General features: G+C 45.5%; 1 protein-coding gene across 3 annotated transcripts in view; it reads left to right on the top strand.

Moving 5' to 3' along the window:
• The window catches only part of PCSK6 (proprotein convertase subtilisin/kexin type 6), a 180821-nt gene that overhangs the window by 121838 nt on the left and 31996 nt on the right, over nt 1–26987 (top strand). For all 3 annotated transcript variants that reach the window (XM_059180175.1, XM_059180173.1, XM_059180174.1), the window contains one exon: nt 3375–3511. In XM_059180175.1, the coding sequence (XP_059036158.1) occupies nt 3375–3511 (137 nt within the window). The remainder of the gene's footprint in view (nt 1–3374; nt 3512–26987) is intronic.

Here is a 26987-nt window from a genome sequence, read left to right as displayed (position 1 = left end):
CGTGTGGGCAGAAGGCTCTGCTCTGTGGGCGATGCGGCTCGCGTGGGGGCCTCGGAGGCTGCTCGGGGCAGGATTCTCATGCGTGGGCCTGAGAGGGTCCCTGTTTAGCTGAAGGCCCCAGAAACGGGCTCCAAATTCTGGAGTTTCACATCATGGAAAGCCATGGAGCCATTTCTTCCACAAGGTCAGAAACAAGGACAAGTGATTTGATGCATCTGTGTCGCTGGCAGGTGAATGGCCTGAAGGGATTTGGGGGAGCTTGGGGGAGGGGGAGAGAGATTGGGACTTCTTTGGGGCCTCCCTTGGCTAAGAAGCAGAGGAAAGACAAAGGATTCAGGACAAACCAGCATTTCTCTTGAAAAATAGCTGACAACCAGACTATGTTCCCCCACCACCACCAGGAGACCCCCTACGACTGCCTCTCCCCATCCCCTGGGCTGTAGCCCTACTCCCTGCTTGCCCACACTGGGCCCGCTTGCCTCACTTGGGTTACTTGCCTCGGGTAGCAACCAGAGTCAGGCTGTAGGGTTCAGAAAAGAGGGTCTCGTGAAGGGCTCTGTTCAGGACCAGGCAGGAGTTGCTTTTCTCTTACCCCCATCCACCCCACCCCTATGTGGCTGAAGACCGAGAGACTGGCCTGTTGCAGGGACAGGCAGATGCCGGCCTTTGTCTGAAGGAGAGCAGGCGGCAGGCATTTGTGGTTGGTGCCCTGCAACCAGCCCTGGGACCAGATCCTGGCTTCGTGGGTTTGCAGGGCTCGGCCATCCGGCTCAGGCCCTCCCTACCAGGTCAGGTGCCAGCCTCGTAGCACAAGAGCCACAGGGGGCATCTGTCTCCAAAGGCTGGGATCACCCTTTGCCTTGGCCCGGAGGTGACAAGGCTGCGAGCAGTCTGAGGGTACCAGCTGGCCCACCATGCTGTTAAGCTCTTTTACAGCCTGAGTTGCAGTTGTTGTTCTGGAACTTTGAGAGATTCCATCTAAAAGTCCGGACTTCTTACATTCCTTGCAAGATCGGAAGTCCTCTGTGGTGGGCGTTCGTTCCCTGTGTGGACACCAGACTGGAGCTGGGCAGATGGGTAGGTGGGCAGGGCGGCTTCAGGCACTCTAGGCCACGCACAAGCTCCCGCTTCTCTGGCTTCCCGCAAGGTCCCCCCCACCCCGAGCCCCGTTTGCTGCAGGCTGGACACACCAGGAGGCCTCCAAGGGGGTGAGCCCTGAATTCGAGACAGGAGCCAGGTACGAGCACCAGAGGGTGACCTGGGTGGACCGAGAGCCACCATGAGGCTTGGAAGTTGGGGTGACCGGTCGTAGGCCAGCAGGGCAGCCGTGACTTGCAAGGACCGACACCCAGATGGGCTTTGGAGCCAAGAGACTCCAAGGAGCTGCTGCTCCCGCTCCTTCACTTCCTGGCGGGGTGCCCAGGAGCTAGCGCTTCTCCTCTCTTTACTCCTCACTTCCGGAAATGTCACTTGACTCCTGTCGCAGTCCAGATGGCTACAGGAACTGGATATGATGCTGCAGGTGAAAACGCCTGGCCTGGCGGCTGGGTTCCCATCCTGTCCTTCCTGCGTCCGACTACCTGAGCTGGAAGAACTTTCCGGCACCCCAGCATCTTCCCACTGGCTTTCCCCGCTCTCTGTTTTTTCCTTCCCTTCTAAGCCCCATCCTGCTCAGGTCCAGCGCGAGCCCCTGAGATGAAAGAGAGCTGGTCCTGCCAGGTTCGTTGGGTTCACGACGACCCGTTTGCTGTTCCTCTACCATCGAGCCCTTGAAACCTGCCTTGCGGCCACTTGGCAATCCTCTCCATCTTGGGAATGTGTTGTTTTTCCACGGCACAGATTTTGTGATTCTATCAAGCGTGCGTGTCTGGGGATCTGTTACTTGCTCCTTTCTTTCAAATCGTGCTCCATTGGGCAGCTTTTTCAGATCACCAGATTTTTTTTTTTTTTTTTTTTTGACATGGAGTTAAGTGAACTTTCAGTTAAGTCTTTCAGCCCTTAAAGGACCGTTTATCTTTGTCCTGTCCCAAGTGTGTTCTGTTCGGCTTGGCATCATGTGCGAAAAATTAGCCTTGACCTTTGCAGTTCCTTACCAGAAAGGACAGGATGTGCCCCCTCCCCTTCCCTCTCCTCCACGCAGGGAATGTTCTCACGATAAGCACGTTTATGCATTCGCTGGATGTTCAGAGAACACCCAAATCAGGAATCCAGTCTTGCATCACACAAAACGTGCATTTGAACTTCTGACGGGCAATAAGGAGCTCTCAGGTTAAGACCCGTCCCAAAAGAGAGATAACAAAGTTAGAAGGGGTAGGAAGAGGAAGGGAGAAGAACCCGAGACTGTTCGGGGGATATTAGAAGAAAGAGGGAGCCCATGAGTTGCTTCCTGTTTCCTGCTCAAGTCAAACGAGAGAAAAATGGATCTGGGCTGAAATCACAGTCTGGAAAGGCCATGGGCTTTGGAGGCTCCTCAGAACCTGGGAGGGGGAGACTGGCGGAGGGGAGGGAGCTCCTGCACCTCCCCCCACTGCATGCAGGGGTGCCTCCTGCACACACTGGAAAGCAGCCAGTCCCATTAGGTCATCTCGCCCAATGCACCTGTTGAAACACCCTTAAGCCCTGGAGAGTTGCATATTTTCCCCTCTTCGTCTCTTCTGGAGAAGAGCATGCGAGAGCTGGCCCTGGGACTGGTGTGAAGGTTCCATTTGTTCCACAGACTGGCATCTTAGAAAGGCTTGCTTTGTGATGCTCCTGGGGCATGTGGTCTGGCCTCGGTCTTTGTGTACCCAGGCCTTGGGAGATGGGCTCTGGAGGATCACTGCTGGCATTGGGGTGGGGAGGTTGGAGGGTCTTCTTTGGTAACCTCTGAAACACTTCTTGATGCTGGAGAGAACAAGGACAGGGGTCAGAATGCCCTTGAGTGAGTCCCAGCTCAACTGGTTATGGCTGTTGGACCTGCCACTCATCACGACCCGTGGGATCCCTCTGTCTATAATGGGGATGGATGGCAGGAGGGAGACCATCGCTGGCTGGTCCCTGTTGGGCCCCCGTGAGTCCTGCCAGCCTGCCTGCCTCTCAGAATATTTGGGGGACCCAGCAGGATGATGGGGGTGAAGCTGTTGGCCAGGGTGGGGTCATCAGTCAAAGGTTTGAAAGCATCCCCAGCTTTTACCCTGCCTTCTTCCCAGCTGAGAGCCAGGCGTCTTTTCCTTCCATTCTCAAAGCTGCTCCCCTTGAGATGCTGTTCAGTGAGATCGTACCCATCACCTAAGGACTAATTCCAAGCCAGAAGACAGTCCCCCTCGGGCCCGGCCCCCTACGCACCACTCCTTTCCTGACCCTCTTGTGTTCTCACCCCGCGTCTCTGATTGCAGATTGCTGGATCATTCCAACGAAGGGTTCACCAACTGGGAGTTCATGACCGTGCACTGCTGGGGAGAGAAGGCCGAGGGGGAATGGACCTTGGAAATCCAAGACATGCCGTCCCAGGTCCGCAACCCGGAGAAGCAAGGTCAGTGGCTCTCGGGAATTCCACACACCACTTTGTATCTCAGCCCTTTTGTTAACTCCAGACTTTTATTTAACTGCAGCACCTCTGGTAATTTCTTTTATGGAGGTATAATTCACCATGGAAATGGTTTTTAAAGCATGTAACTAAATGGTCTTCAGAACATGCACAGAGTTGGGCAATAGTCACCACTTACCTAAATCCAGAACTTTGTCATCACTCCAAAGGGGCGCCCTATATCCATGAATCAGATACTCCCCATTCTCCCAGCCCCCAGCAACCCCAAATCAACTTTCTGTCTCTATGGATTTGCCTCTTCCGGACATTCCCGTAAACGGAATCACACAGTATGTCACCTATCGCCACTGGATCTTCCCGTTAACATAATGGTTTCAAGACTCATCTGTATGTATCCATACTCCATTCCCTTCCCCAGCGAAATGCGATTTAAGTATATGCATATGATTTTATATATAACACTTGGTTTATCATTTGATGAGTTGATGGACAGTTGAGTTGTTTCTACTAAATGGCGGTTGTGAATCACACTGCCTTGAACATCCTCAGGTAAGTTTTTATGTGGGCGTATATGTTCAGCTCTCTTGATTGTGTACTTAGGAAGGGAATGGCTGGGTTGTATATCAGTGCTATGTCGGACTGGTTGAAGGACCGTCAAACTGTTCTCCACGGTGGCTGTAGCATTTGCCTTCCTACCAGCACAATATGCAGATCTTAGTTTCTCTCCATCATCATCAACATTTGTTTTATTATTTTCATTTTCTTCTCATTATAACCATCCTAGTGAGTGTGAAGTATATCTCATTGTGGTTTTGATTTGTACTAATTTCCCTAATAACTAATAATGCTAAGCATCTTTTTGTAGACTTATTGGACATTTTTACATCTTCTTTGGAGAAATGTCTATTCAGGTCTTTTGCCTGTTTTAAAAACCAGATTGTTTATCTTTTATTTGTGGGTTGTAAGAGTTCTTTCAATATTTTGGATACTAGATCCTGACCAGATACCAGATTTGCAAATTTTCCCTCCCATTCTGTGGGTCATTCTTTCACTTTCTTGGTTGCGCCCTTTGGTGCATCCCCAAGTTTTCAATTTTGATGAGATTCAGTTTATTTTTTTCTGTATAGCTTGTGCTTTTAGTCTCATATTTAAGAAACTATCGCCTGATCTAAGGTCAAGATTGAAGTCTGTATTCTTCAAAGAGTTTTATAGTTTTAACTCTTACATTTAGGACTTTGATCCATTTTGAATTAATTTTCTAACAATTTCTTTTTTTTTTTTTTTAAAGATTCTTACTTATGTGAGAGAGAGAGAACATGAGAAGGGAGAAGGTCAGAGGGAGAAGCAGACTCCCTGCTGAGCAGAGAGCCCAATGCGGGACTAGATCCTGGGACTCCAGGATCATGATCTGAACCAAAGCAGTCGCTCAACCAACTGAGCCACCCCGGCGTGCCCCTTGAATTAATTTTCCATGTAGTGCAAGCTGAAGGTGCAAATTCATTTTTTTGTGTATGACTATCCAGTTGTCTTAGCACCATTTAAAAAGCTGTTCCATCCTCCACTGGATGACTTTGGTATACTTATTGAAAATTGATTGGCCATAGATGTATGGAGTTTATTTTTGGAATCTTGGGTCTCTTCCACTGGTCTGTTCACCTGTGCCTAGGGCAATACCACTCTGCTTTGATTATCATAGTTTTGGTAGCAAGTTTCAAAATGGGGAACTATGAGTTCTCCAGCTTTGCTCGTCTGTTTTGGGATTGTTTTGGCCATTCTGGGTCCCTTGCAATTCCATACAAATCACAGGGTCCTCTTGTCAATTTCAGGGGGGGACGGAGAATTAGTTGAAATTGTGATAGAGATTTCACTGACTCTAGTTCAATTTGGGGAATATTGCCATGTGAACGATATTGAGTTTTCCAATCCATGGATACAAATGTCTTTTCCTTTATTTTGATCTCTTTCATTTCTTTCAACATTGTTTTGTGGTTTTCAGTCCACACATCTAGTACTTCCTGGGTGACACTTGTTCCTAAGTATTTTGTTATTTCTGATGCTGTTGTAAACAGAAGGGTTTTCTTAATTTTGCTTTCAGATTTCCCCCTGACTCTGGGAAGGCAGCCTTTCATCACTCTCTTTTTGGTTCATAACCATACCTTGAAGTGATCTTTATTGAATTCCTACTTTGGGCCAGGCACTGATGGAGGTGATGGGGCTACACCAGGAGAGGAAATTAGTATAATCATTACGTCTTCTTCTATGGTCACCGATAGCAGTCCCTGACGTCTTCATATCTCTCTCTGTCGGATTCAGACTCATTTGAGAAGGGTGGAGATATGTTCCTCGCAGGCACTTATCTGTGGAGACCTTTCCCAGAGCTTCGCTTTCATTTTTCTTTTGTCCCCAGGCGCCTGCTTCTTGATCACCCTCAAAACTTCCCCTGCCCTGCTCCTTTTCTGAATTTTTCATGAAGCACCGTTTTGGGGTTTTGTTTTGTTTTGTTTTGTTTTGTTTTGTTTTGTTTTGTTTTGTTTTGTTTTGTTTTTAACCAGGGAGAAGAAAAGAGCATTGACTTGCCTTATGTAGAAAATTGACTTTAGGGGCACCTGACCTGGGTGGCTCAGTGGGTTAAGCCGCTGCCTTCGGCTCAGGACCTGATCTCAGGTTCCTGGGATAGAGCCCCGCATTGGGTTTTCTGCTCAAGGGAGCCTGCTTCTTTGTCTCTCTCTCTCTCTGCCTGCCTCTCTGCCTACTGGTGATCTTTTTGTCAAATAAATAATAAATAAAATCTTTAAAACAAAACAAAAAAAATAAAAATAAAATCAACTTTAAATGATCAAGTCATCTATAAGGTTTCCCTGCCCTTGCTCCTCAAAATCATTCTTTTGCCTTTAGGATAATAAATGACCATCTTAATAAGACATTATGGTAACAAAGTCTAAAAAGACAAAAAAGCAAAATTTTAAATCACTTGAAACATATTTTAAAGTAGAAGCTCCCGTATTCCTTTTAAAAGCCCCAAAGTGCCCTGGCCTAAAAAGTTAAGGACCCATGTCTCCTACCACCTGCGTCCTCAAGCATTCCCTGCCGTGGGCACTAGGCGGACGTCCAGCGTCCATCAGCGCTGCCTCATGCCCGGGAGGTCAGCACGGCAGAAGCTGGCAGCCGCACTGACACGGACCCGGGCATCTGTGGGGCTGTATATTCATCAGCACAGTCTGTCTGTCTGAGGCCCGTGTCTGTAGTGGCAAGGAGCAGGCACACAGCTGTGATTCTGGTAGGTATTTCTTTACACTTCTAAGAACTTTGCAAGTCAGGGTCACGCTCTGGGCCTTCGTGTCCTCGGCTGGGAAACAGAGCAGAGCGAGGTGCTCTCTGAAATCTAAGAGAGGATGTGCCTGTCTCTCTGCAGCTGTGACCCGTGTGGCTCGTCTACATCCTGGAGGGGGTCTTGCTGGCCCGAGATTACCCTTGTCCTCCTCCTCCTGCAGGGGTTGGGTAGGTGGCGAGATCACAGGCACCCAGGAGATCCCAGACGTCCCTGTGCCAGCCCTGCCCGTGGGTGGCTGGATCAGCATGTGGGCACTGACGGGGTGTGTTGAGTGGTACCCCAGGTCTTGCCAGACCAGATGGCACCAGGCTTTGTAGGCCATCACAAGGATTGAGGTGAAGCCACTGGGGGATTTTAAGCAGAGGAGAGAGATGATCTGAACTTTTGTTCCTAGGATCTCTCTGATAGCTGGGTCAGACTACCCTCAAGTGTGGTGGGAGGGGGGCAGAGGCAAGGAGGCAGGGAGACTAGAAGAGAGGTCATCGTCACAATAGGAGAAAAAGTGACTCAGACCAGGGTGGGAGCAGTAGAGATATTCGAAACAGTCAGATTCTAAAAGTCGTGTTGAGAGGATATGCTGACAGGTCCCATGTGGGCTCTGAGAGAAAAGAGGGGCCATCGAGGACTCCAGAAGTTTTGTTCTGTGCAGTGCAAGAACGGACTTCACAGTTTCCCAGATGTGCGACATTGAGGGGTTGGGGACGCTGGAGAGATCAGGAGCTCAGTTTGGGGGGGGGTGGCGGGGGGGTTACCTGTGACAAATCTTCTAGCTCTGGCCTTCCATGGCTTATTTGAATTTGGGGGACAGGGACACACTGTCACACAGTCTGCACATTCCTGCAGCTGTTCCTGCAAGCGGTTCATTTGCACAAGATTTACCCCTTAGGGAGGTGCCACTCCTGAGCTGGCCTTTCCAGAAACAAGTGCTGGCAAGCAGCCTCACCATTGCTGCTTACTCCAAGCCCTTCTTTCTGTGCAGGAGCAGGATGGGTGCCTCCCTCTGGGCTACCTGTTCAGCACACCCAGGCATTAGTGCTCCTCCCTCTGCAAGAGGCGCTTGGTCTTGGTTCCAGCAGCATCTCTCTAGGGTGGAGGGAGGGAGAGGGGAAAAAAAAAAAAAAAGAGGAAGAATGAGCTTTCAACCAGTCTGCCTTTCAAAGCAGGGATATGTCCAGCGATGGATGACATGTTCAGGTCAAGACTGACCTGGTGTCTTTTGGGGTCCTCAGCCAAGAAGGCAACATCATTTGGGCAAGGTTTCCTACTGACTCCAGCATTCTGGGGTCCAGCAGAAAAGCAGGCCTGAGAACTGCCTTTCACTGTCATCGGGGCCCAGGGCATGAGCCATCCCGAAGCACATGTCTTTCCCTCCCTGGTTGTTGAGTCAGGGTGGCTGCCAACCTCAGCGCCAAGAATAATGCAGCAAATACAAAGACAGGCTGGCCAGAGAGAGCAGTGCTGTTCTCTTTTCTTTACACTGTTGCTGTGATGCTGTTTCGGGGGCAAAGGGTGCTTCCTTTGTGGTTCATTTCAATATCCTTCAAATCTCTGCAACTCATTTAATTGCTTAAACCAGTGAACCAACTAGTGCAGGCTCTGGAATAGTACTGTAAAACCTCAGTTAAGACAAGCGCTTATTAAGTAATTGAGTCTCCCGAGTATGCTAGCTCAAGCAGTCCTCTCCCTCTGTCCGATTGAACCCGATTTATGGCGTTCGTTTTAAAGCTATTCTTCAAAAACCAGGTAGCAGATTAGTCATTCCCGTTCCTCTTCAGTTCCGGGGCCAAGGGAAGGGTGTGTCTGCTCCCAGGATCACTCTCCTCCAGGGGACAGGCAAGGAGTGGAAAGGAGTGCGCACGTCCTGATTCACAGCTGCATTGAGTTTACAAGTGGATTTTCATTCATTAGTGCTTTCAGCACACCTTTATTGAACTTTGCTAAGTGCTGGATGTGGGCACCCTGGGACCTTGCCCCTCAGTGGGAAGCAGGCGTGGGCCCGGGGCTAGGAGGGTGAGCTCCACAAGGAGCTCCGTGTCTAGGGTGGGCTAGCGAGCGCTTCGCAGACCACCCCAGTTGGCCACCCAGGGCCTGTGAGGCCTGGGCCAGGGATCCGGGGACAGTGGGACCAGAGCAAAGATCCCATCTTGTGGAACATCTTCTGGAGGAGTACGGCTGCATTTCAGAAGGTGCCCATCTAGAGTGCTCAACATTTTAATTCTGGGCATTTCTGAACACAGGAAGTTTCAATCCTCTGGGAAATGTGTCAGTTTCAGTCCCCGGGGAAACCGTGTGCCTCAGTCCCCTGCTGCTGGTCTGGATCTGTCGGATCCTCCTGCCTCTGTTCCTTCCAGATCTCTCATGTATTCATCCACTCAGGCTGCTGTACCCAAGTGCTGGTGACTAGGTAGTGCTCAATAGGATAAATTCATTTCTCACCGTTCTGGAGGCTGGTGAGTCTAAGATCCGGGTGCCAGTGGGGGCGGGTTCCCAGGAGGGCAGTCTTCCCCATCGCTGGTGGTCACCTTAGCCTTGTCTCCTTGCATGGCTGAAGCTCAGCCAACTAACTTTCTAGGGTCACTTTAGTAAGACACTGACCCCATTTATGAGGGCTTCACCCTCCTTCCTGAGGCCCCACCACCTAATGCCATCCCACTGGAGGCAGGTTTCAACATGTGAAGTGGGGTGGAAGAGGGAAGCGGGAGCTGCGTTAAGCATCTGCCTTCAGCTCGGGTCATGATTCCAGGGTCTGGGATCAAGTCCCACATCAGACTCTGCTCAGTGGGGAATCTGCTTCTCCTTCTCACTCTCTGCTCTCCATTTCTCTCTCCCTCCTCTCAAATAAATAAAATCTTAACAAAATAAGTAGATAAAATCTAAAAAAAAAATATATATATATATATATATATATATATATATATATACATGAATTTGGGGGAATACAAGCCTTCAGTCCGTAATGATACCTGGTCTTGCTGCTGCGCCTTCTCTCCTATAAGATGAGGATGGACAGGCTTGGCTAAGGATTTGTGTAGAAGGAAACAACCCAGGCCAGGTATCTTAGGATAGCCCCCTGCCACCCTGCCCTCCTTACCTCAGAGCCCACACTGGTGGTCACACGTGGGGCACAAGGCAAAGCACACTCAGGCCAGGCCTCCTGCCCAGGTGGGAATCCTGCATAGCCCCCTGGGGCACAGGGAAGCCCCCAGGACCTCCTTGTGACCTGGGGCTTGTGACCCCGATGCACGTGACGCTGTGGGTCCTGCCCTGCTCAGTGACTTTGGCTTTGAGCGGCACCAGGGGTGTCTTTGCATGGTCCTTCTCTCGTTCATTCAGCATCCACTTACTTATACTGCATGCGGACCACAGGCCAGTTCCACTGGCCAGGTGCAGGTGGAAGCATGCTTCTTCGTTCTTCTTCTCTGCACCCCACTTATCCCTGAGGGCTCAGCTCCGTGCCCTGCGTGGAGAGCTTCTCCAGGGATGTCCGGGACGCACGCTTCCTTCACAACCACCTGAAGAGCTCCAGCACCTACCTCCCACTCTCTTCCCTGATGAGGGGAGCTGTGAGGCATCGACTCGAAATGGAAAATATCATCAGATATGCTTTCCAATCCTCTTTCTGTAATTGACACCATGTATCTTAGCCCATGGCTCTGATGAGTTTCAGTTTCATGAAGTTGGTATTCACAGAGTCATAAATAGACTGTCTCAGACAATTGATGGCACGTTTAAAACTTCTATGTGATTTCTCTTGAATGCAGAGAAATTCACTTTTTTTCTGTGATTGAAATTTCTCTGCCCCTCCCCCGCCACCAGTCTTGCCTTTGATTCCAAAAGAGCGGCAACCCACATGGGCCAGGTTTTTCTTGGTTCCACCAGCATTTCCGGATTCCCACTGATCTAGGGGAGCCATGAAAGGTATCAAAGAGGGGAAAGGGATGATAATGCTTCTGTATTGCCCATCAGGTACTAGTGTCATTTGATCTCATGGCTAAAAGTCAGTATAAAATCAGAGCAACTTGTAGCCGTAGATGATGATAAGGAATTAAGGTTGATGAAAAAGAAAATTCTTATCACTAGTGATACATATGATAGTATTTACCAGTGAAGTATTAGGGCGATCTAGGATTTGCTTTAATTTTTTTTGTAAAGATTTTATTTATTTATTTGACAGAGAAAGATTACAAGTAGATGGAGAGGCAGGCTGGGCGGGGTGGGGGGGAAGCAGGCTCCCTGCTGAGCAGAGAGCCCGATGCGGGACTTGATCCCAGGACCCTGAGACCATGACCTGAGCCGAAGGCAGCGGCTTTAACCCCCTGAGCCACCCAGGCGCCCTGCTTTAATTTTTTTTAAAGATTTTATTTATTTATTTGAGAGTGAGAGTGAGAAAGAAAGAGAAAAGGAGCAGAGGGCAGAGGGAGAGGGAGAAGCAGACTGCCCACTGAGCAGAAAGCCCCATGCGGGACTCCATCCCTGGACACCGAAGGCAGACGCTTAACCGACTGAGTCACCCAGGCATCCCTAGGATTTGCTTTAAAATACTTCAGGGAAGTGACGCCCAGCTAGCTCAGTCAGTAAGAGCATGTGACTCTTGATCAGTCAGTAAGAGCATGTGGCTTTATTTGAAAATTTCCATCATGAAACTGGGGGAAAAAATACACCTTGGGGGAACATTTCTTCCCCAGAGATCAAGCATGAAAGACTATCCTAGAGATTCAGCTTGCACAGTTAAATAAGATAACAAGGATAAAGTTGCCTAGGAGCAAATACACCTTAATTCCCCCATATGTATGTGAGGAACAGAAGTTCAGCACGCCATGGGAGAGTTAGCTTCTTTGGACTAGATTTGGATTTCCTTTACCCTGAAATCCATCTAGGAATAAGGCAGGGCATTCAAACTGTGTGTGTGTGTGTACAGGGATTGGTGTGGGTATCGTGTGTATATGTATGTGTACATGCAGATGGATACGTATGTGTGCATAAATGTATGTATTGTGTGTGGGGTGTGGGTGGGTACTTCTATATGTATGAGTGTGTGTGGTGTATTTGCTTGTTTTATTTTTTGTTGTTGTTGTTTTGTTTTTTATTTATTAGACAGAGATCACAAGTAGGCAGAGAGGCAGGCAGAGAGAGAGGGGGAAGCAGGCTCCCCGCTGAGCAGAGAGCCCGGTGCGGGGTTCGATCCCAGGACCCTGGCTGGGATCATGACTTGAGCCGAAGGCAGAGGCTTAACCCCCTGAGCCACCCAGGCACCCCTGTATTTGCATGTTTTTAAAGAACCCGTATACTGCAGAGGTTCGACTCTGGAGCCAGCCTGTTCCTCAAGTCCATATTCTGCCACTTGCCAGCCATGGCCCCAGATAGGTCATTGCCATTCTCTGAATCCCGGTCCCTGTTCCGCATAAGGCTGTTGGAAGGGTTAAATTTAGAAGTCTGGGTCAAGTGCTGGCTATTTTATTCTTAACATGACTCCTCGTGGCAATCTTATTGTGAGCATTTTGATCCTCATTTTGTGGGAGAGGAAGCTAGTGCCAAGCTACACCAGTGACCTTGACCAAGCTCAGGCAGCCGCAAGGGCAGAGCCTGGACTCGGTGACCGCGGGCAGCCTTTAGTTGATGTTTCTCTTTTTAGCCCTGTGGCCAGTGGTTTTCCTCTATCTGGGCGTTAGGATATTTTCGGTTGTTTTTTTTTATTTTAAGTGTCCTAATTATAAGATAAAGATCAGATCAAATATTGGAGTCTAACAGGTGCCTTGTACCAGGAGCATCTGCTGTGTGCTATGGTCATGACTTCTAGAAAGTGTTTCTCCCGAGAGGCTGCTTCACCTGGACTGAGAGTTGAGTGAGCATGGTTGTGGGCACAGCCCTTTATTTATTTATTTTTTTGACCCACCAGAGCACTTGAAACACAATAGGCACTTAGAATAGATGGTTATTGATTTTTAAAGGGTTTTCCTCTGACTGTGTTTCAGACTTCAATATCATTGAGATAGTCGTTTTTCACAAGTCTACCATTTATTATTTTTAAAGATTTTATTTAGTTACTTGAGATAGAACAAGAGCAAGAGAATGAGAGAGAGAGAGAGACAGAGAGCAGAGATGGAGAGGGAGAAGCTAACTGCCCGCTGAGCTGAGAGCCCAACACAGGGCTCAATCCCAGGACCCTGAGATCATGACCTGAGCCAAAGGCAGCTGCTTCACCTATGGAGCCACCCAAGTGCCCCACAAGTCTACCATGTAAAGATAATCTCGATCAATATCACCATGAAATTAAGGGAGTGGGAGGAACTTAACTGAATGACTATAAAACTCATCTGGAAGAACGAGCACAGAGAATAAGAAGAGAACTTCCCCCAAATTAGATGCAGGTATTCAAACATAGAGTTGACCCTGGAACATCACAGGGGTTTGGGGTGCCAAGCTACGGTGCAGTCCGAAATCCACATGTAGCTTCTGACTCGCAGGGCACCCATGTGGCTCAGTCGGTTAAGCATCTGACTCTTGGTTTCAGCTCAGGTCATGGTCTCAGGGTCCTGGGATTGAGCCCTGAGCCCCATGTCAGACAGGGAGTCTGCTTCTCCCATTCTGCCTGCCTCTCTGCCTACTGGTGATCTCTGTCTGTGTCAAATAAATAAATAAAATCTTTAAAAAAATAAAATAAAATAATAAAAACAGTATGACCCTAGTGCTGGTATAGACGGAAGAGTCAGGGGGAACAGAAAAGAGAGTCCACAAGTAGACCCATTGAGAAACACTAAGTATAACATTTCAAATTGGTGGCAAAAAGAATGAGGGGCTGAATAAAAGCTCTCACAATCGGCTAACCATTTGGAGAGGAGAGCATGATTTCAGTATATTTATACACATAAAATTAGAAACTTCTGCTTGGCAAAAAAAAAAAAAAAAAAAAAAAAAAACCAACCAACCAACCCTAAAATTAAAATTAGAAAAATATTTATAAAATATTTTGGTTGAACTCGAGTCATCCACAGATGGTCTCTTTCACTTCACTCAAGCCTGACAGTTGCTAACTTTTTCTGTAAAGGGCCAAATAGTAAATAATTTTAGGTTTTCTGGTCTCTGTGACAAGTGCTCAGCTTTCCCATTATAATACGAAAACCAGGAGGCACTTGGGTGGCTCAGTCATTGTCTGCCTTTGGCTCAGGTCATGATCCGAGGGTCTTGGGATCAAGTTCCGCATTGGGCTTCCTGCTCAATGGGAAGCCTGCTTCTCCCTCTCCCACTCCCCCTGCTTGTGTTCCCTCTCTTGCTGTGTCTCTCTCTGTCAAATAAATAAACAAAATCTTTTTAAAAATAATAGTAATATGAAAACCACCATAGGAAATATGTAAATGAACGCATTTGCTATGTTTCAACATCATTGTACGAAATCAGCTGGTGGGTCCATAGCCATAGTTTCCTGCTGTGTGCTCTAGCCTATTTAGAAATTGCCTTGTAATTAAGAGGTTTATTTGGGTGTTGTTCGGTGCCCTTTACCGACATTGCCCTATGTGCGTGGTAACAATGAGCACTCCGGGGGGCAAGTATGTATCTATGTAAGTGTGTGGGTATGTATATATGCATGTGTGTGTGCAGTGGTGTAAATTTTGCTGATACAGAGTATGCATAGCCTGCAGTTCCCAAATAATAACACTCTTCACATTGTAAATTACACCTAGCCCATTGAAGCTGAGAGAATGCATTCATTGATTTTTGCCAAGCTCTTGTATCTATAGCCAGTCTGTGGTGGCAGTTGATGAACAGCTGTCTTTTGGCATAAGCATAAGTTGGAACATGTTTGTCAGTGACGTAGAAGACCTCACTGCTGAACTGGGTGATAGTTTTCAAACACTGGAAGAATATTGCCTCAATTTTTTAAAGCCGTTGCCAAGGTAATGGCTGGCTACAGATAAAATGCACTTTTAAGTTTAATCTGCATTATGCATATTTCCTCCTTCATCACTTTCTTAAATCTAGAAGATCAACAGTAGATCAAGCCCTGTTTGTAGCATTTATTGATTTCCACGTGTAAACGCTCCCACCAGGGCTGATTTCAAGCCACCAGTGCTACATCAGAGATACACAATAGCCAAGTGTAGATAGTATTTCTACTGTATGGATGGAGTAAATGAAGGTAACCCACAAAGCATGGATAATGACAGAATCCAGTAAAATGATTAAGAAGTGATGATTTTTGGAGTATCTGTTACCTTTGTTTTCTATATAATTTGTGAAGTATAAGTTTATATCATTTAATTTTTAATAAAGGCTGTATTTATCCATCAGTTCATGAAGTTCCTGAAAATGTTAACAGTCAATACACCAAGCAAACTGGTTCTAGCACACCACAGCTTATTGGAAATCATGTAGAAAATGGACTATCTTTTGGGATGGGTATTCTTTAAGGGAGATGTATTCCATGTGTGACCAAGGCTCAGGCCTTATAATGTTCTCTGTCCCCCGATCCCAATCTCCTCGTTTTCCCAACAGAGCCAACCCATCTCTGAGTAGAGCCTTGGTCCCTCCCTCAGGACTAGACATCACAATCAGGGGCTCTCATTTCATTGGTTTATTTCTTCTCAAGACCCACTCAGAAGGGTAAAGGTCTAATTGCCATTGGTTTAACTGCTTATTTAACAGATCAAACTATTTCTCTGCCTAAATGTTGCAGTCAGTAAACAGTTATCATTTGAATTCTCAATATGCTAAAAAGTCTCTTTTCCAAGACAGGGAGTTAAAAAAAAATATTTGGTATTAAAACAAAAAATTGCAATGCAGAGGCAGATACCTTCTTTATCTCTAGCATCTCAACTCCCATAGTTAGATGATAGCAAACAAAGCTTTATACTATCATAGCTTTTATATATGAAGAGTGCTTACAAAATCACTAAGAAATGTGCAGAGCACCCCAGTAGAAAAATGAGGAAAGAGCCTAAAGAGACAGTTCATAAAGAAAAAATATAAATGACCAGTGAACAAAAGATTTGCAGTCTTTGTAATATTCGAAGAAAACATAAATTAGAACATGGGAGGGTAGATATCGCGGTAGCAAGCCAACAAGCAGAAGTTCCAGAGACTGCAAAACAAATGTCCATGGTATTCTGCACTCGGGATCACAGTGTGATTTGCTGAAAAGAACATGAATGTTGAAGCAATACGGCCTTGGACCTGATACTGGATCCACCAGCTACTGGTAGGGGGGAATCTTGTGAGTAATAATAATTCTCTCATAGCATGTTGTGATGGCAGTGAACATTTCTAGCCCAACCTGGCATACAGAGGGTTGTCATGGAAACTCAGCTTCCCCTCCCCACCCCCATCGGCTTGGGCAACCCCATAGGCATGGGTTCTAACCACAGACTTTAGGAAGTGGTCCATTTGCCCCCCTGGGGAAGTTCCAGCCCAGAGGTCACTGGCAGAGACCAGTCTCAGTGCCTTTGAGGAAAATGAAACTGGCTCTGCTTTTCTGGAGAACCCAGGAATCTGGAAACAGCAAAATCCTGGGCTGCTGTGCTGAGGGTAAGTGGGATCACCATCCAGTCATAGGCCTGAATGGAAAACTCTTTTCAAGCCTTGAACTCAGCAGGTACATTCCTATTCTTTCTTCTTCTTAAGCAATTTTTTTTTTTTTTTAAGCAATGTTTTTTTTCCCCCCAACAAAAGAAACCAAAGCTTGCTAACCAACAGCTTGCTTTTGAAGCTGCTGTGAAGAGATCTTACCCCACAAACTGACTGGCTTTTCAGTGGCCTTTGTGTGTGTTCCCTGGGGCCAGAGCCATTTAAGAAATTCTCACACATCTTGGCTTTCTTTGGAGCCCAGCCCAGTTACACCCAACTTCACCTGCTGGCTTCTGTGAATCCCATCTTTGCTTCTCTCCTTAGCACAAATGTGAAAGTTGAAGCCAGGGTGAGATCAAAGAAGTTCAGTGCTTTTGCCAAAACCTGCAGAGTATGCTATAGGGGCACAGACAAGTTGTGAAGGTCAAGCCCAAACCCACAGTCCAGTTGACTTGCCCGTGACCTGGTGGGTGACAGGAGGAAGACCAGGCTGTAATGTAAACTGAGGTCAGGGCACAGGATTCAGGTGTTGGGACCTGTGTGGGGTCAGCCCAGAGGAGGGTGTCTGGCAGCTGTAGTCCGCGTTCCAACAAGGACACTTGCTGGCTTGGTCACACAACTTCTCTCCACCTCCATTACTGCACATGTGTGATGGGAATTACAGTACTTAGGAATGCTATAGAATTAGTACTTCTTGAGCTTGGATGATATTCAAATGTAGGAGTATTTTATATGAGAAAAATACTTCCAGAGGATTTTTTAAAAAGATTTTGATCAGGGATGCCTGGGTGGCTCCGTCTGCCTTCGACTCAGGTCATGATTTCAGAGTCCTGGGATCGAGTCCTGCATCCCGCTCCTTGCTCAGCAGGGAGCCTGCTTCTCCCTCTGCCTGCTGCTCCCCCTGCTGTGCACGTGCTCTCTCTTTCTCTGACAAATAAATAAAATCTTTATTTTTAAAAAAAAAGGTTTTGATCAGTGTCCGGCCATAGTGCCTAAAATATTAAAAGCACCAACACATATTTCTCGGTGGCAAGCCATCTTGGAACCTATCTGTGTGTCTCGTGTACCCAGTTCTGCGAGTCTCCCTTTTACTGTTATCTTGTATCTTACAAAGGTTCTATGCTCCCTTGAATGGGAGGACAGCGTAGGGGAAATGTTCTTTTCAAATATTGTTCATGCTTGTTCATGCCTTCTACCTCCAAGCACGTGTAATGATTGCATTTTGCTCTGTAAACGTAACACTTGACCTGTTAGGTACTTCTCCAGAATGGCTTAGCCCCTCTTCCCTTGGGCCTCACCTCTTGCCCAGTAGAGAGGTCTGGCCCCCAGCTTATCTCCTCAGCGCCCCCAGGTGATGGCTGGCCCAGAGCACAGTTGTTCCCACAGGTGGAAGCTGCAGTGGCCCTAGGAAGTCAGGTCCTTCCCAGTAGGACTTGGGGATGCTGTGGCTTTTCCTTCCACTTCCAGAGGAGGCTTGGCGTCTGGGCTCCCCAGCATCCAGCTGCCTAGAGTGGGGCAGGGGACACACCAGAAGCGCACAAGAGGTTTGCCCAGTGAGAGCCAGGAGATAAGTTCCTGCCCTTCCCCAACAGTCCCCCAAAGCTCTTTGGAAGATGTCCCCTCACCAAGCGCCCTGCTGTTTGGTTGAGAAGCTGGGCCAGCTTAGTGTCTGTTCCCCAGCCCTAACCCACCTTCCCCCTTCTCCTCACTCCTGTTGCTCCGGGTCACACCTCCCAATAAAGTCTCAGCCCTTGGCCTGTAGGCTTGGCCCCGGACGCCCATTTTCTAGGGAGCCTGGGCACACGCTCAGGTTGCCGACCGAACATGAGTTTTAATAATCTGTAGGAAATGTTGGAGAGAAAGAGACGATCAAAAGCATCATGTTTCGAACTGGTGCAGTGCGACTCCACTGTCAGCAGACAGAGTTTACCTTTGGGGATTCAATGCTAAGGCTTTTTGTCTCTTCCCCGGCCCACAGTCGAGGAGGATTTGAGTGACTGAATGTGCGTGCATCCATGAACCTTGTTTAAATCAAGAGCTCATATAATTTTAATCAACTCTGTTTTCGGCTGTGCACACTCAGTAAAACATTTAATAATCGGTTAAAAGTGGAAGAAATTAGTCTCTCTTGTGTGACTGTTCTTTTCCTTTTTTTTTTTTTTTTTTTAAATCATAAAAAGCTCCCTGGTTTTCTGATTTCCTTTCAGTTAGTTAGCTGTTGCATGCATTTCTTTTTTTCCTAAGAGCAAAGCTTTTCTCATTTTATTGTTATTTTACAGACTTCTCTTTAACTGACATCTGTTTTGAGCTCATCTCCGTTTGCAGGATGAGTTGAAATTTGGCAATCTGTGATCAGCGGCTCAGTCTATCTTGTACTGGCGGCTAGAAAGGAAGTCAGATTGAAATCATGAGCCTCCTGTGTCAGCTTTCAGGTTTGTTACTGAACTCTCTCGTTTCTGGAAAGTGCCATTCAAGAGTACCACTCCTGCTTCTCTTGAAATAGAAGCCGAGAGCTCAGTAAGGTTTCCAAATGGTCAGCGCACGCACGGCTATCCAAAAGTCTCACTTCTAACCTTCCCTCCTTTTAAAAAATATTTTATTTATTTACTTGACAGAGAGATCTCACAAGTAGGCAGAGAGGCAGACAGAGACAGGGGGGGAGCAGACTCCCTGCTGAGCAGAGAGCCCGATGCGATGGATGCGATGCGGGGCTCAATCCCAGGACCCTGAGATCATGCCTTGAGCTGAAGGCAGAGGCTTAACTCACTGAGCCACCCAGGCGCCCCAGACTTCTAACCCCATTTGCTTTGATATTCAAGTATTCAAGAATACTTGAATTCATATTCAAGAATACTTGAATATTCAAGTATTTAATATTCAAGTATTAATTCAAGGATTCAAGTATTTCAGTAGGTCTTTTCACCTCCCTTCTACTTGTCCAAGGGACCACAAAGAGTAATACAATTCCCCGGGTCTCTTAGTTCAAGAAAAAAAGAAGGGTGGATTCCCACTTAGCTGGTGAGGGTCCGACCCCACACTGCGGTGCATGGTTGTGAATCCTCGCATGCTCGACTTGGTTCTGTGTCCCCCGATGGTGAATATAACAAAAAGAGAAGGCTTTTCATTACTATCTTACTGTTGCAGATAAAATTCTAAATGCAGTTGAAAATGAAAAGTAGGGGCACCTGGGTGGCTCAGTGGGTTAAGCCGCTGCCTTCGGCTCAGGTCATGATCTCAGGGTCCTGGGATCGAGTCCCGCATCGGGCTCTCTGCTCAGCAGGGAGCCTGCTTCCCTCTCTGTCTCTCTGCCTGTCTCTCCATCTGCTTGTGATTTCTCTCTGTCAAATAAATAAAATCTTTAAAAAAAAAAAAGAAAAGAAAAGAAAATGAAAAGTAAATGATGTGGAGAAGGGAAAGAGCTCTCCTGAAACCCCTTTCTGAGGTTCCTTCAGAAGGTGTTAGCTGTTAGGTACAAAGATGGACCTCGAGGTTCATGCTAACTGCGCTGGTCAGTGTTCTGGCAAACAGATCCACCATCAAATGTTTAAGTGCCTTTAATTTTTGAACATTTGACTTTTTTTTCAGAAACATATCATGTTCAAAAATATATCTGTAATACTATTTGGTCTTTTTTTTTTTTCCTGACATTTTACAGAGTTCTAACCATACTGCCTTCATAACTTTGTATTTCTTTTTATTACTTGCGTATCAAGCACTTTTTAATGTTATTACATATCCTTTATAAGCAGCGTTTTATATAAGCAGCATTTTATATATTTTTTTTAATAAAACTTCACTGGAATGCCATAATGTATTTAAACCGTGCATCTATTGTTGGACATGTAGTCTGTTTTCCTTTCCTTTTTCTTTTTTTTTTTTTTTTTTTTTTTTTTTGCTATTATAAATAGCTTAGTGCAGAAAGCTTTCTCCTAAATTTAAAATTATTTCCTGGGGATCATTCACCAGAAGTAAATCACTGGGACAGATAAAAGATGAAAGCATATATCTACTTTTTGATGCATATCACTGATTTGCTTTTCAAAATAATTGAACCAATTTACAATCTCACCAAGCACACTCACTGGCCAGCTCCAGAGAAAACCAAGGATATTTTTCCTTAATTTGCATTGTGTTAATTACTAATGAGGATGAGTACCTTTTCCAAACGTTTGTGGAAAAATGTGTTTTTCTTTGGAAAATTGCCATTTCTGTTTTTGTCCCAAGAGGTCTCAGTCCTGTCATTAGTAGGTTGAGAATTACTCCAGGTAAAAATGCAGTGTGATAACACAGGGTGTGTCATAGTTCCTATAAATATTTTTTCTGGTATGCTAGTTGACCTTTAATTTTTTTATAGATAATCTGAAAGTTTTCCTCCAGAGTTTGGATCATTTTTTTTCATTCCTAGTTTTTTAGGATTTGATTTTCTCTATAATGTTTTTTTTTACTTTAGTGTAAGGTAAATATATTTTCTAAACCACTAACAGATTATCCCAAATCAAAGACAGAATTGGAATATTAAAAGATGTTCTAGAATCCTGCCTCAAACCATAGGAAGACCAGGGGTCTTGCCTGTCCACAGAAGAGAATTTTAAATGCTGATTGAAATGTAGACAGATCAATGGAGTGATGATGGTGGCTTGTGTCTTGGGGTATTTGCTGGATCTGGGGAGCCCACGCAGAGAGTTTTATAGCACCTGCATAAAGCTGGGACCTCAGAGGCACAGAAAGTTAGGGGGGGGGGAGGAGGAAAAGAAAAAGAAACTAGCGACAGAACACGCAAAACAAGTCCAACTCCGTAGTTACACTCAAGGTAGATAGTACATTGGCTTCAGTTGAGAAGACAAAAATTGTCATAGTAGACTTTTTAAAAACGTATTTGCTGAGTATCAGCAAATGTATGTTTCTCCCGCCCACTGCCCACCGGCCCCATTCTCCATTCTTCTCCCCTCCATCCCGTTATAGGAGGCCGGCCTCATCACAGACTCTTTGCCTGTGGCTTACTGTTTAGTTCAGCCAAGGGAAAACGCCACAAGAGAAAGGAGATATTTATTTGTGGGGTTTTGTTTTGTTTTGTTTCCCTCCAGCTGCCCCCAGGAACCAGCATCCGTCAGGGTCACAGCCCTGCCCTCCATTCGCCAGGAGAACATAGTGCACAGAAGGGCTTAACACACCTTCTGTTGCTAGCCCTAATGAACCCCACTCCTCCAAGTTGTTGCTTTGTGGTGCTCTGCTCACACCTCTATAAACAGCCTCTTTATCAAAGTGCCCTTGGATTATCCCAGTTTAATTATGCTGTCTGCGTCCTGCTGGGACTGACCCCTAGAACTCTAAGGAATGCTATCTGAAACAGAAAACACACACACACACAAAACCCAGGAACGTTAAAAACTAAAGCAGATGGGGAGAGACATACCAAACAAATACGAACCCAAAGAAAGCTGGTGAAATGTCAGGACAGCAGGCTCATCCTTAGAACGGAAGAGTATTACTACACCTTGACAGAAGATTTGGTTCAATTCTGACATGGCCTCATAATATACAAAGCAGAAAATTGTTGAAACTACAAAGAGAAGGGTGCCTGGGTGGCTCAGAAGGTTAAGCCTCTGCCTTTGGCTCAGGTCATGATCTTAGAGTCCTGGGATAGAGCCAGGAGCCTGCTTCCTCCTCTCTGTCTGCCTCTCTGCCTACTTGTGATCTCTGTCTGTCAAATAAATAAATAAAATATTTTTTTAAAAAATCTACAAAGAGAAAAAACCAAACCCACAAACAAGGTAGGAGATTTAATATGCCCCAAATATATTTGATGTTGCAACTGACAAGTCAAGTCTAAAGGGCCTGTTAGAGCAGTGTACCCACCATCCAAAGAGTGCAATTTGTTTTTGAGCGTTAAATGAAATATTTTTGAAAATCGGCCACACAGTGGGCTCTTTGGCAAGCTTCAGCCTATGGGAGTATATAAACGTCATCCTCGAAGGTTACACTTAAGTTAAAAATCAAAATAAAAAGATAGCTAGGAAAAGCCCATACACTGGGAAATTGAAAATCATTTCTAAATAACTCATGTGTCCAAGGGAAAAGACCATAATTTAAATGAGAAAATATGTAAAACTACATGATGATAAAAATAGCACATGTGCAAACAAGTGGGATGCCAGTGTGGAGTAATGGAGATGGAGAAATTTAATGTGGTTTTGGGAATATAGGTGAGGTTTGGTGGGTTGAGGTCCGGAGCCAACGACCAAGCAAGAATTCTTGAGATATCTTTGATGCAAAATAGTGGTTTTATGAAGGCACAAGGGACAGGATCCCTGGGCGGAAAGAGCTGCTGCCAGGGCAGGGATGGAGGGAGTCAGGGGAGGGGGAATTGAGGGGTGGTTGATTCTATACTTGGGAGTTGGGGGAAATGAAGGAAAGGGAGCTTTCAAAAGGATTTTCATATGTTAAAGAAGACTGGCAGGATACCTAGAGCCCTTGCCATTGTCACATTCAGGTTGTTTTTCCCTCTAACAAGGTATTAACATTAAGATAGTTGGGAATTGGGGTGCCTGGTGGCTCCATGGGTTAAAGCTTCTGCTTTCCACTCAGGTCATGATCCCAGGGTCCTGGGATCGAGCCCCCGCATCAGGCTCTCTGCTCAGCAGAGAGCCTGCTTTCCTGCCTCTCTCTCTCTGCCTGCCTCTCTGCCTACTTGTGATCTCTGTCTGTCAAAAAAAAAAAAAAAAAAAAGATAGTTGGGAATTTCCTGGAAGGATGTCACACGTGTCCACCACCCCCCAACCCAGGAGTGGAGGGTGGGGGGAGGTTGCATGGTGTCTGGTTGTGCTTTGTCCTCAGCCAGCCTTCTGTTCCCTCATCAATTTATGGCCCTAACTGCATGTATTAGGAAGGAGGAAAGCCTGGAAATTAATGTGCTAAGCATCCAACTTAAGATGGTAGAGAAAGACCAATAGCATCAATGCAAAGAAAGCAGAAAGAAGGAAATGTTGTTAAGAGCAGAAATTAATAAAATAGAAAGCAAAGATATGGAAGAGAGAATCAAGAAAACCAATACATTGGTTCTTTGAAGAAACAAATAAAATTGATAAACCTCTAGGAAGACCAGTCAAGGCAAAAAACTGAGAATATATCATTATAGGAATGAAAACGAAGAACGTTATTATAAATCCTGTATACATTAAAGTTACTGGGAGAAGGCATGATAAATAACTTTGTGACCAAAAAAAGAGAGGAAGAAAGAAAAAGAAATTTGAAGGGAAATAGGCAATTCCAAGAAAAAAAAATTACAACTTGGTAAAATTGACACACACACAAATAAAGATTAAAATTATCCTCAGAAATTGTTTCTATAATTTAAAAGGAAACTCAAGGCTGGATAGATGAATTGGCAAATTCCACTAAACATTCACATGGAAGAAATAACATCAATATTCCATAAACTCTTCCCCACAGCAGAAAAAAGGGAAACAGTGCCCAGTAGTTGAATGAAGCCTGTGTATCCTTTATGCCAAATCCCCACAGCACGTTATGGAGAATTTTCAGCCTGTCTCAGTCAAGAACCTATGAAAATTCCAAGTTCAATGTTAAGCAAAATCTGACAATATTTAAAAAGGCTTCTCTTTGGAGAACCTGGGTGGCTCAGTCAGTTTAGTGTCTGACCCTTGGTTTCAGCTCAGGTTGTGATCTCGGGGTCATGAGATCGAGCCCCCTGTTGGACTCTGTGCAGGGCATAAAGTCAGCCTAAGATTCTGTCTCCCTCTCTCTCCCTTCCAATCCTTAAAAAAAAAAAAAAAAAAAAAAAAAAAAAGTTTCTTGTTTCCTGCCCCTTTTTTGGAGGAGGGGGATTAAATAATTTTGAATATTATATTTTACTTCCTTTATTGAACTTTCAGCCATATTCATGTGGTTACTCTAAGGATTACAATATGCATCCTTAATACATTACAGTTTACTTAGAATTATCATCACATGGCTTCACACTTCACAAATGTAAGAGCCTAAAGGACAATATCTTTCTGTCCCCCCCAACTCCTGACTTGGTGCTATGATTGTATCATATATTTTACTTCTGCATATATCACCAACTCCATTTTATAGTGATATTTTTGCTTTAAGCAGTCTTTGTCTTTTAAAGAAAGTAAGAGAAGGAAACCCACTCTTTTTTGTGTATCTGCATATTTCCATTTCTGGTGCTTTTTATTCTTTTCTGCAGATCCAGTTTTTTATCTGGTATCATTTTCCTTCTACCTGAAGAATATCCTTTTTCATTTCTTATCATGTTGTCATGCTGGCTATGAGTTGGCCCAGGCTGGGTTTATTTCAGAATGTCTTTATTTCAACCAGTTTGATTTGTTTGTTTTTAAAAATGTATTTGTTCATTTGTTGACCCTTTGAGTTTGACTCTGTTTTGAGGCAATCCTTGTGAGGTTTCCATGACTCCACCCAATCTCGAATGGTATTTTCACTGGATATGGAATTCTGGATTAGCAGTGTTTTTTTAATGTGTGTGTGTGTGTGTGTGTGTTTAAGATTTTATTTATTTATATATTTGGGAGGGAGAGAGACTGGTGGAGGGGGAGAGAGAAAGGAGAAAGGGAATCTCAAGCAGACTCCATGCTGAGTGTGGAACCCTACCCAAGAGACTCAGTCTCATGACCTTGAGACCATGACCTGAGCCGAAATCGAGTCAGAGGCTCAACCCAGGCACTCCAGCATTGGCAGTATTTTTTAAATGTCAGATTTCTGGAGTCCTGGGTAGCTCAGTTGGTTAAGTGTCTGCCTTTGGCTCAGGTCATGATCCCGGAGTCCCAGGATTGAGCCCCACATCTGGCTCCTTGCTCAGTGGGGAGTCTGCTTCTCCATCTCCCTGTGCCCCTCCCCCAACTTGTGTTCTCTTCACTCTCGCTCCCTCTCCCTCTCTCAAAATAATAAATAAAATCTTTGAAAATATATATCCGATTTTGGACACCTGGGTGGCTCAGTTGATTAGGCGACTGCCTTCAGCTCAGGTCATGATCCCAGAGTCCTGGGATCGAGTCCTGCATCGGGCTCCCAGCTCCACGGGAAGTCTGCTTCTCCCTCTGAACTTCTTCCCTCTCATGCTCTCTCTCTCTCTTTCTCTCTGTATAGACACACACACACACACACACACACACACACACACACATATGATTTTAGCACTGTAAAGATAATATATTTTCCTCTGACCTCCATTGTTCTGGCTGATGGGAAGTGTTTACATTTACTATGTAAGCCATGTTTATCTCTGAGCTGCCTTACATATTATGATAACATTTCTTTTCTCATATTGTACAAGCCAGCAGGTTTGCCATATACAAAATGAATGAACAAAAAAAAGTACGTTTCCATATTCCAGCACACAGAGCTCCCAGTCAGCTTTTGAGTACCTTACTACTGAATATGAAAAGACCCCCACGAGGACCACCAGACATTTGAGGAAATTATCCAGCATTAGAGAAGAAACTAGGAGGGGAAAGAATAAGTCAGTTGGCAAAAGAAAACTTTAGAAAAACTATAATTGGTCATATAAAATAGAAAAATTTAGTTATGCCTCCCCTGAGTAGGGAAAACTCCAGTTATTCCTTACTGTGTTTTCCTCCTGTGTATCTCCTTTACTATTCATATAGAACATTTCGCCTCTAACACTTTTAGTCGCCAAGTGTGTGGTTTTGACCCACAACAAGCAATTCTTGGTCACACCCATTGGGCGTCCTACAATTTAACTCAATTCTGCCACCATCTACCCAGAGATAGCATCCAGTCCCACAGCTTAAGGGCTCAGTCCCACGAGACTGCCCACCACACCTACACACTCACATACCCTTCAGATGCCATTATGAAGTTCAGGTTATCACCATTGCTTTTGACCCACCAGTCATAGATCTTTGTTCTAAAGAACTCCTCTTGGGAGTCAGTCACAAATCTCAGGGAAGCACTTATTTACACTCAACCAGTTTATTAAAGGAAATGATAAAGGGTACAGATCCATAGATGAAGAGATACATAGGGAGGGTGAGGACTGGGGGTGCCTGAGAGCAGGAGCTTCCATCCCTGCACATTTGGGGTGCATCCCCCTCCTGGTGTGGATTTGTTTGCCCAAACCACATACTATTAGAATTTTAAGGAGGCTTTCTCATGTAGGCATGGTCAATTACTGACTTTATTTTTAGCCCCTCTCTAGAGAAGTGAGAGACAGGGCTAAAAACCCCATGCTTCTAATCATAGCTTGGTCTTTTTGATGACCAGAAGCCCAACCAGAGTCATCTCCATAGAACAAACAATGCTTAGGAATGTACAAGGTTTTAGGAGTCCTGAGTCAGGGACAGGGTCAAAGACAAATATTATAACAAGAGACACTCCTACTGTCCTTCTCAATTAGGAAATGATAGGGTCTCAGGAGCTCTGTGCCAAGATTTGGGCACAGACCAATATACAGATTGTGTTATCTCATAGGTGTCCTCAGGAAGAGTAAGAGGAAATATCTCATCTATAAAACAAGAACAGGTTTCTGCATTTTGGGAAAGGAGCATTGGGAGAACCAGATCAATGCCTTGA

This window comes from Mustela lutreola, chromosome 7, assembly GCF_030435805.1.
Source record: "Mustela lutreola isolate mMusLut2 chromosome 7, mMusLut2.pri, whole genome shotgun sequence".
Lineage (NCBI taxonomy): Eukaryota > Metazoa > Chordata > Mammalia > Carnivora > Mustelidae > Mustela > Mustela lutreola.
This window is presented reverse-complemented; position numbering and strand designations above follow the sequence as displayed.